The sequence below is a fragment of the Panthera leo genome, chromosome A1 (assembly GCF_018350215.1).
Source record: "Panthera leo isolate Ple1 chromosome A1, P.leo_Ple1_pat1.1, whole genome shotgun sequence".
Classification (NCBI taxonomy): Eukaryota; Metazoa; Chordata; class Mammalia; order Carnivora; family Felidae; genus Panthera; species Panthera leo.
The window spans coordinates 195,187,925-195,206,362 of NC_056679.1; the positions used below are offsets into that span (position 1 = coordinate 195,187,925).

At 43.5% G+C, this 18,438-nt stretch overlaps 1 protein-coding gene across 5 annotated transcripts in view; it reads right to left on the reverse strand.

The window, feature by feature from the left end:
- Positions 1-18,438, reverse strand: part of SLC36A1 (solute carrier family 36 member 1) — a 66,983-nt gene that overhangs the window by 22,289 nt on the left and 26,256 nt on the right. For 4 of the 5 annotated variants that reach the window (XM_042948682.1, XM_042948698.1, XM_042948690.1 and 1 more), the window contains exons 2-7: positions 13,436-13,583; positions 6,482-6,572; positions 5,520-5,608; positions 4,974-5,069; positions 2,883-2,967; positions 2,249-2,467 (exon numbers count right to left, since the gene is read on the reverse strand). In XM_042948682.1, coding sequence (XP_042804616.1) covers positions 2,249-2,467; positions 2,883-2,967; positions 4,974-5,069; positions 5,520-5,608; positions 6,482-6,572; positions 13,436-13,583 — 728 coding nt within the window. Of the gene's footprint in view, positions 1-2,248; positions 2,468-2,882; positions 2,968-4,973; positions 5,070-5,519; positions 5,609-6,481; positions 6,573-13,435; positions 13,584-14,880; positions 15,144-18,438 lie in introns of those variants that run through there. The other variant, XM_042948693.1, reaches the window with a different exon arrangement.

The window sequence follows — 18,438 nt, forward strand, 5'->3', positions numbered from 1 at the left end:
GGGCTGCCTCATCTGCAAGGGCAAGTTTGCTCTACGCACAGACAACGCTCTAAACGGACACTGCCTTCCACTGGGGCGGAGACACTGTTGGAAGCCACGTTCCCATCCCGGCCCTCTGATCACGGCAACCACCGCAGTCCAACGACTAAATGCAGTGTGTGTGCACGTCTATGTGAGGTGGCCTCGCTAGCTTTAATGTCCACTGCGGTGTGTCCTAGGCACTGATTCAGATCTCTAATTACAACGTTAAATCATGCATTTATTTACCCTTCCTTGTTTTCACTTAATTTGCCAGAGGTAGAGAAGAAAACTCTCTGGAAGTGGTCAATCATGCGTTCATGGGTCCTCCTTCCATGCTCATCAAAAATGGGACATATCCAGACAGCAGTTTATTTTGTTTTTAAAAAATAGTTCTGCGGAAGAAAAGTCAGTATCGGCCACCCATCTGACTCACTAAGACAGAAGAAAAACAATAAATTCATTATGTCATTTCCTCAGTAGAGGAAAACCTGTTTTACAATGTGCTGCTTTCCTAGAAACCGTATCAGTGAGTGACTGGGTCACTGTTAAGTAGACCGTGTGAAAATGAGTTAATGTTCACCTGTCAGATTGACTAATATTAAAAAGATTGATATGTCTAGTGATGGCTACTTACATACTATGGAAGGGAACCTAGATGAAATTGGTGAAAAGCTTTTGGAAAAAGCGACTTGGCAAAATAAAAATTCAAAAGTGCATACTCTTCAACAGCTACACCTCTAGAAAAATACCTTGGGGGAATATTTCTACATGGCCATAAAAAGAAAGGCCTCAGAAAACTCACTGCCAGAATACTAAAGTAACACTAAAAAATTATAAACGACCTGACAGTCCGCTGATTGGGGACTGGTTAAATAAACTAGGGCACATCTATTCTCTGAGATACTATGCAGCAATGAAAAAGGATGAGGTAAAATTATGTGTAACAACATGGAAAGCTCCCTGCCACGCTGGTGCTGTCCCGGAAACAAAAAAGCGAAGTAGAGGAACAGCACATCTAATAATTTTTAAAATTAGGTTAAACACAAAACAAAACATACTTTTTTTTTATATATTTCTCTACGTACTAGACACAATTCAAACCAGGATACTGTCCGTGTTATGTGTAGATGCATTCACAGGACCTACACGGAGACAGACCAATCACACACAGTGAGTCTCTGAAAGAGCCTCAGGGTGGAGATGTGGTTTTCGATGCTCGTGTTGTCTGCATCTTAATGAGTATGCACTGATGAGTCCTTTGAGTAATTACATCTAAATACCTTTTTTTAAAGTTATGCTTTTATTCACCTGCTTTCATTCTCCTCTTTTTCTGGAGTGTTGGCAAAACACATTGTCTCATCCATAGAGGGCCACACTGTTTGAGGGCACATTTTTCTCGCCTCGTCTTCTACCCATTCACATACGTCTTCTCTTGCACTGCCCCACAGACCTGCCCCCGTGGGCTAGGCACAGGGAAGCAATACTGGATTTATAATTTTGACAAATAAATATATAACTGGAGTGGTAAGGAATTACTTTATCTGAATATCACGTTACAGGGGCCCCTGGGTGGCTCAGTCGGTAAAGCGTCCGACTCTTGATTTTGGCTCAGGTCGTGATCTCACAGTTCGTGGGAGGAAGCCCCATGTTGGGCTCTGCGCTGACAGCACGGAGCCTGCTGGGGATTCTCTTTCTCCTTCTCTCTCTCCCCCTCCCCCTGCTTGTGCTCTCTCTCTTCTCTCTCTCAAAACAAACACGTAAAAATAAATAAATAAATAAATAAATAAATATCGAGTTAGAGAAGTTGATTTTTCTTTTCATCTTAATATTTGTCTATTTTCCCATTACACGATGATCCATATATTAACTATCCAGTTGAGGAAAAGTCTAAACCAGTGATCTCAATAGGGGTGACTTGGCACGCGCATACCCGCCCTCAGCACACTTTGCAATGTCTGGGGATATTTTTGGCTGGCCTAACTTGGGGAGTGGCTGCTACTAGCACCTGGTGGGTAGAGGCCAGGGATGCTGCTAAAACCCCATGATGCACAGGACAGTCCCCACGACAGAAAGCTTATCGGGCCCAAAATGTCAACAGTGCCAAAGTTGAGAACCCCTAATTGAAATATACCACACGTAAGTAACATATCCCTATTTATGTTCCACTTACTTGTTTTGTTTGCTGCTTTGATTATATAACAGGCGGAGGGAAAGCCTGGGCTCTTACCTGGACAATGAACTGGTAGAGCATAACCAGGCTAACCAGCATGGTGATGTTGGCCAACAGAGAGAAGATGGACAGGGCTCGGAGGTTTCTGACAAAAACCAGCAGCACCAGGAAGGGCAGGAAGGTGAGCATGTAGAGTCGGGAGTCCATGGTGGGCGTCAGAATCACAGTCTCATTGTTGTGGCAGTTGTTGGTGGTCCCATTGGCCGCTTCGATCACCTAGAATGAGGGGAAGGAAAGCAACAGAAAAGTCTCTCAAATGACAGAGGCCGGTGGACCTCCCACCCAAAAGGGTTCCTAACTGGGGGCTCAGGAGGAAAACAACGCCATTCAGGAGTCTGTGGCTGGTGAACCATCTTCAGAGATCTTCATAACTGTCATCAGCAACCCAACTGTCTGAGCTGGGTTTGAACACATCTTATCTAAAGACAGGAGGATAGACAAGGTACCTGGAAGTTTCTCAATGTCATAGGTCTTTAGACAAAATTACACAAAAGACGCCGTTCTATATAACGTGTTAAACTCTTAATTCTTCTGTTGACCAAAACTGGCTTAGAAGGAATCCTAAACTCAAAATCCATTTATCTCTTGCCATTCTCTCTCTCTTTTTTTTTTTTTTAAACCAGGGCCCTACCTGTTTAAAGTTGTCAGCCAAAAAGACAAAGTAGACACAGCAGAACCCCAGCTGCGTGACAATCAGGAAGAAGTCCACCAGGTGCCTGTAGAAGGGGAAGGAAAGAATACAAACATCATGAGAATGAAAAGCAAGAGAGTCCCGGAGACAGAGGTGTTCCAACAGTGCTTCTTCCCAGGCCGTCACAGCCCCTTCCCACCAGGTGACAAGGATGAGGGTGCCCTGACAAAAGGAGAAACCGTGCGAGGTGCCGCCAGTCTGGAGCTTTGGAGGAGGGTGAAGACGAAGCTGAGGTCCCCTTCCTCTGTCTTCTCTAGAATGCTGCGTGGGGTCGGGTGATCCCGAGATCAGAATGGCTAGAGTGGAGCACACACCCCAGGACCAATGACCAGCCCTTGGCCTCCCCCTCCCCGCGGCCTGCCTATCCTGTCTCACACTATTTGTTCTAAAGTTACAGGGAGCCCTCAGCATAAAAGCCAGGAGGTGGAGCCCTTTACGCTCACTTTCTATAATATGGATCTAAGAAACAGCCTACTCTCACATAAGTACACAGAAACAGATGTACCAAAACAGACGACTGATGGAAGCCCTGAGCAACAGCTGGCAACAACCTAAAAGATCATCAAAAGGAAAATGAGTAAATGCAAGACCATTCTTAAATGGAGAGGTATACAGCAGGGAAAAAGAGTATGTTAAATCTATATGTGCTGATAGAGATAGGTCCAGGACCTTTAACTGAAAAAACAAACAAACAAACAAACAAAGAAACAGCTTCCAAATAGTACTTATAGTACTGTCAATTTGTGTAAAAAATGTTAAGAACATGTGTATGTTTGTATACATACAGAAAATGCCAAAAGTATACCCAAGCAAGTGTAACCAATAGATACTTTTATTTTTCACTTTATGAACGTGTATCTTGCTCAAAAAAAAATTTACCATGAACAGACATTAATTTCATTAAAGAAAGGAAGGGAGGAAATAAGGAAGGAGGGAGGAGAAATGGGGAGAGAGAGCGAGAAAGAGAAACAGAGAGAGAGGAGAGGAGAGAGAAGAAAGGAGGGAAGGGGGCGGGGAGAAACAATCAATCAACTACCAGCCAACCAAATAACCAATGGTGGCCATTTGGCACGATGGCTTCTCCCAGTCACAGAAAATGATTCTGCTAAAAGAATCGCAAAATAAACCTGTATCACAGGAGGAAGCTATGTGTGAAACTATAAAACCTCCCTATGAACACAAAAAGGGAGTTTTCCTGGAGAACATAGATTTAATGCAGTTCCATTTAAAAAGAATTTAAAGGATTCAGCCTTTGATGTCAACTCTACTTCTAAATATACCATTTCCTCAAACAGGAAACGAAAATTAGAATATTTCTCTCCAGGCATCTGGAAACTTACCCTAAGGAGAAATTTCCAAACACTCCCCGCCCCCCTCCCCCCTTGAAATGTCTCTTTCCCCAACAAACCCATTTGTTCTAGCTCAGCTCATCTCTTCCTTAAAGCCTTCCTTCTCCTGCCCGGTGCCCTGCCCTTAAAGCACCTATCATGTGCACTTTGCATCTGGCACTGGTAACCGTCCTTAAATCTCCTCCCCGTCTGAGCCCGTAGGGTGTGCTTCTAGCTTCTGACACTTTTTCTACTGGTATAGACTATTCCTGATCTCTTGCCCGTGAGCCTTCCACATATCCTTCTCCTTACAGAGACTACAAGTCCGCAAAGGGCCAGGACCACACTATTCACCCCAGGGGGATCCCCCCTCCCTGTATCGAGAATTATTCTGCATGACTTACAAGAGAGTGCTTAAATATCTTTCCTGAACAAATGAGTGAGTAAAAAATAATCACTGGTCATAGACTGCCAAAGCTGGGAACAGCCAGGTTGGCCAATAAGGAAACTGAGGACCAGAGAAGAAAGGGGTCACACAGCCAAGGTCACCAGATGACTGCAGGCAGAGCTGAGCTAGGAGCCAAATCCACTGACCCAAACGATGCTCTTTCCACTGCTTATACCGTGTGCCGCGCCCCACCTCCCTGTCGGAGGGCCTCCGCTCTGCGAGGCCACAGCTGCAACGAAGGAGGGAAGTGGTTACCTTCCCCAGTGCGCGTGGTTCCGGAGCCAGGAGCTGGGGCTGGATTCCAGTCCGTACATCACTGTGTCCCCATAGTCCACAAAGGGCTTGTTCAGTCTGGGAGGAGAGGGAGAGAGGAAGGGCAGAGTGTGTGGGTTCAACAAAGTGACAGAACACAGGTAGCTCCCTGAGACCTGGGCCAGTTCCCCACCTGTCACCCTGGAGAAACTACTGAGTCCTGCGTCTAATGCTTTCAAGGATCAGAAGTGTTAAATCAACAGGTCAGTTACTTCCTTATAATTACCGACCATCTGGCAGAACCATTTCAGTGGAGTAAATACTACAAAGCACATAAAATGAGAATGCGGTCTCTGTCCACTGGACACAAGCAAATACGACAGATGACAACAAACTGAAAAAGAACACAAAAATAACCAGGGGAAGGGAGTTCTGCAATAATCAGCAGCCACCTGCAGCTAGCGCAGAGAATTTAGAGTGGCCTAAGTCCTCTCTTTCAGCGCGGCTAACGGAACCCCAAAGGACAACTTGGCAGCTCAGAGCGCTCACCTGCGGCAGAAGTGGTGAGCACATTTCACCAGGATACCCATGCAGTGCACAGCCACGATGCCTATCACCAGCAGGCTGAGGGGACCCATCTGGGGACAGGTGTTGCGGGCAAGAGAGAGAGAAACAAGCAGGTAGAATTAGGAGTGAACCCAACAGAGAGTGAATTTGCAAATGATCAAAACACTACTAAGGCACCTTCCAGTGACAGAACTTCTGGCACAACGTTCGAGACAGGAATGTGATCGTGGGGGTTAGCTTGGGGAGAAGGGCATGATCTGAACCTTAGCATGCTTTCAAAAGAGTTAACCTCATGGAGAAGAATGACACAGCATAAGGCTGTTCCAAAACAGCTTCAATTCAGCCGAACAGAAGGCTCCTATGTTCTGGGAAGAAGAGACAGGGAAGGGGTGGAGGGAAGGGGAAAGGTCTCATTAGAGCAACGCCAGATCAGGAAAAGATGCCCTTAGCTAAGGGCAATCCACATCTCTGAGCTAGCTCCAACTCTAAGAGAAACCAAATGGCTTTAGACTGCAGTCTGTAGGGGATGAATCATAACAGAAAAAGTAAAATTCTCAGAGTTGGCCTCCTAGGAGTAGGACGTGGAAGGACCGTGGAAGAAACCAACAGACTTCTGCTACGAATCCATTACTTAATATTATTGACAGAAACTCCCTGAGACATTTTAAAGTACTCCTCCTCACCCCAGAGTAAGCTACATGAGGGCAAGAATCTCTCTTTTTTATTCACTGATAACGCTCAGAACCCAGAACAATGTCAAGCACACACAAGGCCCTAAATAAATATGTTTAAGTGAACGAACACCTGAATTTTGCTCTTTTTCAGCTGAATTAAAGAGAAAAGCTTTTCATTTTTAAGTGTTTTAAATGAAGCAAATTTAAAAAACACACACACCATCTCCTAAAATTTGTCATGATACTCCCCCTGCCAATGCAGATCCTTACCAAGATGCCTGCATTCTTCACTGCCAGAGGCAGCCCCAGGAGGCCGGTGCCAATGTTGCCTTTTAGCAAGTGGACCAAAGTCTGGAACCATCTGAAGTGGAAAGAAGGTAGACAAGGGCATGTTAACAATAATGACAGCTAGCATTTACTAAGCATGTAGCCCTGTGCTAAACACTTTCATGCATTATCTCATTCAATGTCTACAACAACCCTATGAGATAGATGTTAACTTTGTTTTATGGATGAGGAAGACACTTGCTCAAGGTCTTATACCTAATAAAGAGTTCAGCCAGGATTCAAACTCTGGCAGTCTGACCCGCGAGCCCTCCCCTTGCCTCTGTGCTATAAGCTCCATTCCCTGTGGATCTCCAAGAACCCCATCTCTATGGCACATTAGACCAGAGGGACACCACGGCTCTTTGTAGACGCTTTATCTTTTCCTAGTGGGTCTGGTCTGGGTTTCACCATAACTGCCCACTACAGAGACTCGTATCCAAAACCACAATGGAGGATGACAAGCATTCATTGTGAAGGACAAGACATTGGTGTAAGAGAAAAACAAGGGACATAAAAAACAGAAGCCCAGAACCCTTAAAAGAAAACTGTATGCAAAGTGAACAGAGCAAAAGGAATATGGTACCACAAACGGCCAGTCCCTGGAATACTTTGTATTTAAAATTAAAAGTCGATGGGAATGCAAGCTCTGGAAAACAGTATGGAGGTTCCTCAAAAAACTAAAAAGAGAACTACCCTACGACCCAGCAATTGCACTACTAGGCATTTATCCACGGGATACAGGTGTGCTGTTTCGAAGGGACACATGCACCCCCATGTTTATAGCAGCACTCTCAACAATAGCCAAAGTATGGACAGAGCCCAAATGCCCATCGATGGATGAATGGATAAAGAAGATGTGGTATATATATATACAACGGAATGTCACTTGGCAATCAAAAAGAATGAGATCTTACCATTTGCAACTACATGGATGGAACTGGAGGGTATTATGCTAAGTGAAATTAGTCAGAGAAAGACAAATATCATATGACTTCACTCATATGAGGACTTTAAGAGACAAAACAGATGAACATGAGGGAAGGGAAACAAAAATAATATAAAAACAGGGAGGGGGACAAAACATAAGAGACTCACAAATATGGAGAACAAACTGAGGGGTACTGGAGGGGCTGTGGGAGGGGGGATGGGCTAAATGGATTAAGGGGCACTAAGGAATCCACTCCTGCAATCATTGTTGCACTCTATGCTAACTAATTGGGATGTAAATTATAAAAAAATTAAAATAAAATAAAAGAATTTGCATTTTCAAAAATAAATAAATAAATAAATAAATAAATAAATAATAAAATTAAAAGTCGGATTGGAGAAGCCCTCTTCAAACGTCACCTAGTTCATCATTCTGCCTTGAGGACAGATTTCCCCCTCACCTATTATAGACTGTCCATCTCACACTGTGATTATAAAGCCTATCCTGCACCCTCATTCATTTTTTCACCCAGCAAATACCATCTGTTCTGTGTAAAACATTGTGCTCATACTGTGGTAGAAAGAAGTAGGAATCAGATACAGACCTGGACCTCGGTCTCTAGAAATGAATAATGTTTCAATGAAAAAATAAGGCAGATACATTAATAACCACCCAGGTAGAGAGACGCCTTCTTAAGATGTGCCCGGGAACAGTGTTCAGGGAGGGGGAGGCAGGTGAGGGTCCCAGAGTGGAGATCTGAGCTGAGTCTGGGAGGACAGGCAGAGCTTGCAAGGGTGCCCCTGGGGAAGAAAGGCCTGAAAATACAAAGCTAGAGAGAGACACGGGGCATCAGCACAGAGGAGTGTGTTTCCTCAAGGACTGACAGCAGAGGAATGTCCTCATCTGCCATATTTTCTATCCCGCTACCTCCAGAAGGATACAAAACAGGTCAAATATAGCCATTGCTTTGCCCCCAATACATAGACTCACTCAGGATTTGGCCTCTGGCACCGTCTGGAAATTCTTCCACACAAATACCCCAAATCCCTCCTAAATGATGTTTCCATATATTTCTTCAAATCAGCAATTCAGAAGAAACCAAAAGCAAATAACATATGTTCACTTGTAAAGACCATAATAAATATGACCTATCTCTACTCTCTGGAATGGAATTTTACTTTTGGTAACCTTTCTCCTTCTACCTCTAGGAAGAAGACCTCTCGACCTGCCTACTGTCCCCAAGCTTTTCAGGAAAGATCAAGAAAATGTCTTTGAATCTAAATGAGAAGAGGCTGAGCACTCTCCCGGACTATCCTGAGGAAACAGCCTAAGGACCACACGAGTACAGGGGTGACTGCTTCATTATCAGCAGCCAGGGACCAGAAGATTATAAGCAGGATGATAAGTGAAGCAAATGTCTACCTTAGCAAATGTTTAATCCACTCAAGGCAAAGGTAAGCATTGTAGCAAACCCACCTGCCTACCAGAGGCCTCCCCAAAATGCCTCTGAGCTGGGTTTTGTGGGAGACCAGGTCCCTATTAGCCCTGGTTCTGCCAGTAACTCTACACAATTCCCTTCCCTTGTCTGGACCTTAGTCTCAGCTGTAGAGTGAGGGGACTGGATAGGACAGCATCCTTTCCAAGGTCTCTTTAGCTCCAAAACACCAAGATTCTAGGCAACTGGCCAACATTACTCTCTTTAATCAATGGCCCCAAGCTGAGATTACCCAAAACCATGAGTATCACAAAATCAACTCCATGGACTGCAAAGTCTTAACTATGGGGAGTACAGGGAGGAAACCTTGCAAATCTCTGTAGTTTGGTTTATGTTCCAGATCAGTAGTTCTTACACTTTTTGGTCTCAGAAACCCTATACATACTTATAAAGTATTAAGGATACCAAATAGCTTTTGATTATATGGATTATGTCTGCTGATATATATTACAAATTAAAATTGGGAAATTAAAAAATATGTATTAATTAATTAATTAAAATAACATGTTAATAAAATAAGTAAATTCTATTTTAAATTAATTTACTTAAAGTTAAGTTAATTTAAAAATAAAGTTATATGTTAATATAAGTAACAGATTTTTAAATTTCTTTTTTCTTTTCTTTTTTTATTTGAGGGAGAGAGAGAGTGTGTGCAAGCAGAAGGGCAGAGGTAGAGGGAGGGAGAGAATCAAGCAGGTTTTACGCTTAGCATGGAGCCCAACTGGAGGCTCCATCCCATGACCATGAGATCATGACCTGAGCTGAAAGCAACTTAACCAACTAAGGCACCCAGGCGTCGCTATAAATAACAGATTTTTTTTTTTTTTAATGAAAAGTAATTCTATTTTCCAAAACAAAGACTGGTACTAATTTACAGTTTTTTTTTTTTGCAAACTTCTTTAATGTCTTGTTTGATAGCTTCACTATCTACTTCTGCATTAAATCTGTTGTGATATGTTGTTTTGGTTGAAGTACATGAAGAAAATCTGTCCTCACAAAGACATGCAGTTGGAATGTGTTTTAGTAATCTCTTTAGACGATTATGGTAGTTTTCCTTTGATACTTGACATGTAGTTGTTTCTTAGAAGTTAGTTACAACATGGAGTCTGGCCTTTTCAATATCCTATCAGATCAAAATCTACTGGTGATCTTGCCCTTTGCATGAATCTTTCACCCACGCGCAATTTTCTAATATCAGGCTGGCCATTTGGAAGATACTGGTTCCCTGAGGTATGCAGATCTTCCAAGCACTGGCACATTTCACTACACAATATCAGAAAAACTCACATTTATTAATATCACTGAAGTTTTTTTTTTTTTTAAGGGAGAGAGCGAGCACAAGTTGGGGAGAGGTGTAAAGGGGGAGAGAGAATCTTAAGCAGGCTCCATACTCAGCATGGAGCCTCACATGGGGATCAATCATACGACCCTGGGATCATCAACTGAGCCGAAATCAAGAGTCAGATGCTCAACCAACTGAGCCACCCAGGCACCCTACTAGTCTTTAAGTAGAGGGAAGCTGTCAAGGTCAGTGTTGGATACCAGGTTTTTTTTCTAGTTTTGCTTGAAAACTTAAATTTTATTGTGGACCACAAATACCATTGTTTTTCATGAGGTTATGGTCTCATTATTTTCATTTTCAAGAAAATGTTTGCCAAGTCCTCAGGCCTGAATAACCTACAGCTTGTTAGTTCTTCCTAGCAAAAATAGTGTTCTACAAAAAAAAAAAAAACCAAAAAAACAAAAAAACAAAACCCCAAGCAGCTAGTTCAGAGGTAGCTGAGTTCAGTAACTCAATCACTCAAGGTCTTGTCCTTGAGACAGGTGTCATACTTTGGTATGCAACAGAGGTATTTCACATGTACTTCCCATTTTGTCACGCAGATTATTAAACCTGCACTGAAGGATTAAGTAATAAAATGAGTAATTTGACTGCTTCATCAAGGACCTGCTTACGTGAAATTGTACATTCTTTGTACATGTGTGGCAGAGAAAAATACGATGACTGACATAAGTTGGTAGTATTGCCTTGATTTATGCTAACGCACCAGCAATCTTACCCGCTACTGCTGCTGAACCATCAGTGTAAATGTCAACACAGTGAAAAGGCAAATAACATGTTAGCATTATTATGAAAATAGTTTCAGTCTCACAGACTTCTTGAAATGGTCTTGGGAACCCCAAAGAGTCACACTTTGCAAACAGCTGTTCTAGATAACCTAGAGCAGTCAACTGGTTTCTCAGCCTGCCAGCCTGGGGGAAAAGGACCCAAGCTCAACCAACAGCTGGTATAATGTAACTCAACAGGGCAACAAGAAGAAAAATGCCCAACAGAGTAAGATGAGGCTGTTGTCAAAGCAGTCGACGGCTTGGCAACACCAAGTGTTAGGAAATAACCTCACTAAACACACCATTATGGAAGTGTCTGGGGTTCCGATCTGCACCCCTGATTAGGGATTTTTCTTGAGCCCTTAACCCTTAGAAGAGCCAGGTATATGCAAGCATGTACTTTATTCCTTGCGTTTTGTTCCTTGTACTTTGTGCCATGTTCTTTGCTCCTGGACAAAGCAGATAACAGGGTGGGGCAAGGCACAGTAGACAAGGACTCCAGCTCAAGAGCTTGTCTCTAACACCCTGATATGTGAGAGAGCTACCTGAGCTAACGAGGTCTCCTGAATCAGCTTATATCTTAATGACACCTGGCATGCTTTCTACACCTAAATGCTCAGGTGGATCCAACCTGAGTAACCAGCTGGTTACTCAACCAACCCTCCCAGTCCCAAGGGAGTACTTTTCCCTCTACCACTTGTGATACTGGACATCACTTGCAGATGGGCATTCCTGGTCACCTACCCTATAGCACAGTATCAGGCCAGGATAGGCCCTCACAACAAAGCATACCCAGGAAAACATCCCAGTACAAGCCCCAGGAAGGTATCTCCTGATTTTCTCAATTTCGAACAAGCAAGGAGAAATAGTTTTGGGTTGATACTAGTTATAACGCAATGTGAAAAAAGAGATACTCAGAATAGCTAACGGGCACACATAACTTTCAATACATACAAAACTTGTGAGCTACCATCCTGAAGTTGCTAGTGGTTGGTTTTGAACTTCAGGGAGGTCCCTTTAAAAATGAAAATCTAGACCCCATATGACAAGCATTACACAGACAAGCTGATGCCTGATAACAAGAGCAAAAACTGGAAGAGAAACTATAGAGAGAGAAGCTTGGAAAAACAATTGCACAACGCGTATGACTTCTGAAGGGAAGCTATCACATGTCAATGGCTGCATTTGGAGCTCCTTCTGCCTGGGGGGAAGCCAGCTGGGAGGATAGGTTAGGGAAAAGAGGGGAAAGATGGTCCTCACTGCCGCCAGTTGTTCTCTGCACAATCTTTCCCATCAGCTAGCACTGCAAGGAAATGGGGGAATCTACAAAAGCATGCCACATGAGACATAAGCTATAGAGACTGAATCTTTGGGACCAGAAATCACCTAGTGGTAATGTGGACAGACCATATCTTCTGGTTCTATCCCAAGAGAAAATGCCCTGCCCCAGGAGAGCCTGCAGCCAAAGGGAGCTTCACCAGTAATGACCTCCAAGAGAAGCTTCAAGAGCCTCCTTGGGCAGTCACATGGGACAAGTCTAGCACATAAAGGATCCCTCAGTTAAGTCACACCCAACCCACAAAGGAACACAGAAAGGGTAACTGCTAAGCTTGAGGAATAAACAGAAGGGGTCAAAAAAGATGGAGAAAACATCAGGGGCATACTTGAGGTTCAGGACTGAGTATGAAAACTCAGTGGGGTAGAAAACCCTCTTCTGAACCTTCTAATTCAAGTGGGTAAGCACCAGACAGTCAGCATACCTTCACAGTGGGGTCCTCAACTTTCTCTTACATTTGGAGAAACTGAGGCCCAGAGAGGGCACTCAGATGAGCCTTGGGATTCAGTTTCCAGAAATAAAACTCAAGCCCTCCCTAGGCAATGCAAAGCAGACCTCCTTTTCTCAACCTCTTGAATTTTTTAAATGCAGGAGAAATTATTCCTTCCTCCCTCTTACCACTTCTTCAACCAAATGAACTGGCTGTTTCATGATGGGGACAGAAGTCTGGGCAAGACTCTGCAAAGGAAGCTTCCAACTGAGCCTAGAGGTATTTGAGGTTCTAAGACAGATGACCCATGCTTCTGAATTAAGAGAACGTTCTCTCTAGAAGTTTCTCTTACATTCAGCACCAGCATTCGGGGACCAACGCAGCTGAAAGGAGCAAAGAATATAAAACAGATGGGAAGGTGGCTGGCAAGGAACTCAAATCTCAGCACTGTTACTCACCCAGTCTCTTTATATCTTCCTTCCATCTGTAAAGTGGGGAACTGATAAAAATGGGGGAGCAAAAATACCTCTAAGGGAGACTACATTATGAATACAGAATGTAGAAACATGAATCCCACCCAGGAGGGTAAAGAAACTTACGTTGTGCTGTTGCTTTCCCCAAACCGCTGGTAAGAGCCAGGGGAAGAGAAGTTGTTTAGGCCTTCGGATGGGCTCTCCTCTGGGCTCACGTCCGTGGAGCTGTAGTCATTGTAATCCTCGTTCCGAAGTCTCTGCGTGGACATGGTAGCTGGAGGGACAGGGTCAGCGCTAAGACCTCCAGAGGCTGGGGCCTTTAGCTCCAAGCCTGTGGTGGGCTCTGGGGCAGGAGCAGCCATGGTCACAATAGCTCAGTGACAGCTGCACTATGAATTAAGTACAGTGACAGTGCCTGATACCAAGGGAAATGGAAAAAGTGCAAAGTACACATGGGCGGGCTGAGCTCACTCAGCTTCTGTCTCCCAACCTTTCCAGTTAGTGCCCCACTCATAAATTTCTAAATTTGCCACCGCATACCTGGACAGAGCAAAGGTGAGGCACTGCCCGGGATGGGTGGGTAAGATGCAGACAGGTGCTTCCAGGAAGCCTTCCCCGTTCCTTAGGTTGGGAGTAACTATCCCCTCCTTTGAGCTAATTTCTTTGAACCTTGAACAACAGTTATATCGTATCTCTGCCCATCTTCCCCAGGAGCAAGCTCTCAGAGGATGGGAACCTGAATATCCCTCACTGCATCTTATTTTTCTTCTGCGTGCATTAGAAAAAGGACTCTGTTGCATTCAAGGAACCCCCTCCAAATCATCCAAGTCTGCTCAGATTCCCCACCAGGTTCCAGAGCCACAGCTGACTTCCTCTCCCTCTCCACCATGCCCTCTGGCCCGGCCTGTACTTTTTGGAGGTCACCGGCGACCCCCATCCCCTTTTCTTGCAACCAGCCTGAAATGCAAGCAGCTCAGAGGAAGAGCAGGAGCATGAGAGGGCTCTCCATTGGCCCTCATCTCAAGACCTCCCCTCCACAACTCCCCTTGTTTTTATTGTTACGGATTTGCCAACGTTTTAAAGATAGTGAAAGAAAAAACCCTTTCTGTTGTGTGTTGGGGAAAGATGGCGAGGGTATCGTCCCCAGGGTGGATTTTCTCAGTAATGCTACTACAGAAAAGAGAAAGAACAACGACTCCTCTGAGCTACACCAGAAGGATACATTTGGGCAGTTCCGGAAGCCTCCAGAATCCTAGGCGCTACACTAAAAGAGCCCTCAGAGGTCGCTCCACAAACTGTGCATTTGACGGATGCAGACTCAATCCCAGAACGATGAAGGAACCTGTCTGCTACAGCCAGGTAGCAGCAAAGCAGGAAACGTATATTGTGCTGCCCTGCCCGAACCTGGAAACATCTACTGAATGCACTGCCACTGGCAATGAGGGAATATTACAATGAAAGGAAGCCAACTTCCTGCCCTCCAAGAATCTCCAATCGAGTGAGGAAAGGAAGGTACATGTACATTAAAGATTACAAATAAAAATCCTTCTGACACTGGCAGACTGGCATACCTGCCTCCCTGTGACCGGGCTCTTCCCCAGCCTAAGCCCCGGAGCCTGACGTGCTGTCTCAGATACCTGGTAAGGAGACAGGAATGACGGGCATCACAATACCATCTTGCCAGCCCCCAACACTAGCTGCCAGAGGACAGCTCTGTGCTGAGTGTTCCCACAGGTCAAGTCCCAGGGGACTCTTCGGAAACTGGCCCTACTCTGGCACCTGAGCGATCCAGGGTGATCTCATTTTCTCCCGAGTGTAATGGAGAGAGGACCCACATAATCCCACAAGGAAAGCGCCTGGCAGAAAGCCAGTAAGGGCTGTGGAAGTCTCCCAGAGGATCCTGCCCAGCTTCACCACTAGGGCGACTTTGTTAAATACCTAAGAGGGCATCATTGACTCACATGCCGGAGGGATTCAAAGAAGTCTTCTAGTTCTGGGGCAATTAAACTCATAAGAGGATCAGGGGGAGAAAATCTATAAAATATCTTAACATGACAGTTGAAAGCTGCTATTTAGGCAAGAGCTAATAGGTCAGGTTCTACGTATGGCAGAAGGCCTGGGTTCTAAGCCTGCCTCTCTCGCCAGTTTCCTTACTAACTTGGAACAATTCTTTTATCCCAAATGTGCAGAAAGGGGTAGAGGGCAGTGAACTGAAAGATCTGTCAGCTTCTCTCTAGCTCCAGTATTCCAAAAATCAACTAATTATTTATGCAAACAGAAGAGAATTTCTTTTCCAACATACCAAGTGTCTGAGGAATAGAGCCATCCAGGTGACTCATGCATATTACTGAGGGAGAAGGGACAGAATACGGGGACTGACAAATCCCCCTACTCCTCCCCAACAACCAGGAAACTACTCTATTGATTACTTGGCACCGATGCTCAATTTATTTCAAATACTGCAAAGAGGTGTCTTTATGTTGTATATAAAAACTGAAGTTACCCACAGCACAATATTGGCAAGAAACTGCTCAAAAAAAGAAGCTGAAATCTATAGATCTGAAGTCTGAGAAACAACCACAGGACATGGGAGATGTGGCTTGGCCACTGCATGCATGCTGAAAAGAAAAAATTAACACTATTTACGGGTTTTAGCTGATGATCAGCTCAACAGAAGTCAACAATTTAATAACAGATGCCAAATAAGCTAATTCTAGGTTGCACTAGGATGAGAGAGAACCCCCGGTAGTCGACAGCACTGTTTTTGCCACGCACGATATTCTGTTCCAGGCAGTACACTATAAACAATGCTAAACTGTGGTATAGTGAGGGCTCACCACCAACAGGAGGAGGGAGTGGAAAACACCTAAATGAGGAACGACTAGAAGCAATGAGAAAGTTCAACCTGGAGAACTAGCAACTTGGGAGGTATAAAAACTGCTTCCAAAAGCTGTCCTATGGGTAACACTTGTCCTGTGGGACCTCAAAGATGAGTCAGAAAGAGGGTCAGGAGGTGGGAAGTAGAGGGAGGCAGGCCTGTGGCTAGACATAAGGAAGAGCCTTTATCAGAAGTTGTCCAATAGAACAGACTGCTCTGGGAGACAATGTGTTCCCCACCCCTGGGAAAGTCCAAGCAGAAGACCTTTCTCAGAGCGGTGAAGGAGGGGTCTAAGCGCTCTAGAGGGTGCGGGCAATCACTCCTCGGAGTTCCTCCTATCGCTCTTTCTGGCCATCAAGGCAGCCTCCTCTTGCTCTCTAGCTGTCCACACTGAGTGCTAGCCTCCAAGGCCACCCTGCCTCTGGGCTCCCTTTGATGAAACCTGGTTTCCAAGTCTATTGTGCAATTGAGATTTCTGCCCTGTGGGAGATTTTAATAGCACCTGTTAACTGTTTAAATGAGGGGCAAAATATGTGAGAATTCAAGACAAGCTTGTCCTTTATTTTAGGCTCTTGAGGACAAAGAAGAGAGTTTATACATTATGTGTGGCCCATCAACACAAACTCAAAATCTTCATTAGATACTTAGACCCAAAAGGGTGAACACTACAAACTAAGAAAAGTCTACACGTGCGGTGGGAAAAAATTTTTTTCTTTAAATATACATTCAACCAAAATTGCAGTGAAATATCAACTATCTGTATAATCTTAATAAATTTTACTTTTTTTTCCTTACATAAACTATTTTTTAGTTAGCAATATTCTCATTATTTGAAGGTTTTCCCCCACTTATTTCATATCTACTATTCCCTGAATCCGTAAAGTACACACACTAATGATGTGTAGTTGCAATATAACAGTCCATCATTATACTGATATAATAATTTGCTTCGCTAGCTCCCAACTGTTGGATATGAAGCTTATGCTTTCTTTCTTTTTTAAATCTCTTACATCACATCTAATAGGAATTCATACACATAGTTTTTTTTTAATTTTGGAGATATGCTTTGGGAGTAAAACTAGGTGAATACACTCATTTTTATGGTCCTTGCCACACAAATGATTGAACTAACCTACAGTGTCACTAGGAATGTGACTGTCTCTTCATAACTCCGCCAATGTTGGCTTTTATCATTTTTGTTCTTTTAAATGGATGGGTGGTCCCTTGTACTTGTTTTATTTTACATTTCTCTGATTTCCAGGAAAATAAAAACTGAGCATCTTTCATCCACCTATCGGCCTCATAGTAAGTCACTTTTGAAAATATGAAAATGTTCTCAAAATAACCAAATAAGAGTTTACTGGTTGGTTTCTATTCCAAATTCAGTACAATAAACAAGGCCAATTCCAACAAAGGAAGGAGAGTCCACCTATACGTATTTATAGCTCTTGTTTGGGGCCTATGGGAAGGTAGGGGAGGGAAAAAAAGGAATGAAGGGACGGAGAGACAGTACTAAAGTGTTATTTATTTAGCTTCATTATCAAAAACTGAACAATACCTTTATGGGTGCCTTGTAAACACATAAAAATTATCCACTAAAAACTAGGACAATTAATAAGTTCAGCAAATTTGCAGGATACAAGGTCAATATACAAAAACTAGTTGTATTTCTATGCAATTGCAAGGAACAATCTGAAAACTAAGTTGAGAAAACAGTTCCGTTTACAATAGCATCAAAAAGAATAAAATTCTTAGGAATGAATTTAAACCAAGTAGGTATAGGGTTGTACATGAGAACTATAAAATATTGTTAAAAGAAGTTAAAGGCCTAAAAAATTGAAAAAACATCCCAATGTTTACGGTTTAGAAGATTCAATGTTGTTAACATGGCAATATTTCCTAAACTGATCTGCAGATTCAGTGAAGTCCCTATCAAAATTCTAGTTGCCTTTTTGCAGAAATCGACAAGCTGATTCTAAAATTCATATGGAAATCCAAAAGGCTCAGATTAGCCAAAACAATTTTGAAAAAGAAGAACAAAGTTGGAGGACTTCCCAATTTCAAAACTCAGTACAAAGCTACAGTAATCAAGACAATATGGTACTGGCATAAGGATAGACATACAGATCAATGGAACAGAACTGAGAGTCCAGAAAGGAACCCTCACATCTATGGTCAATTGATTTTTGACAGGGTGCCAAGATAAGTCAATGGAGAAAGAATCATCTTTTCAACAAATCGTGCTGGGACT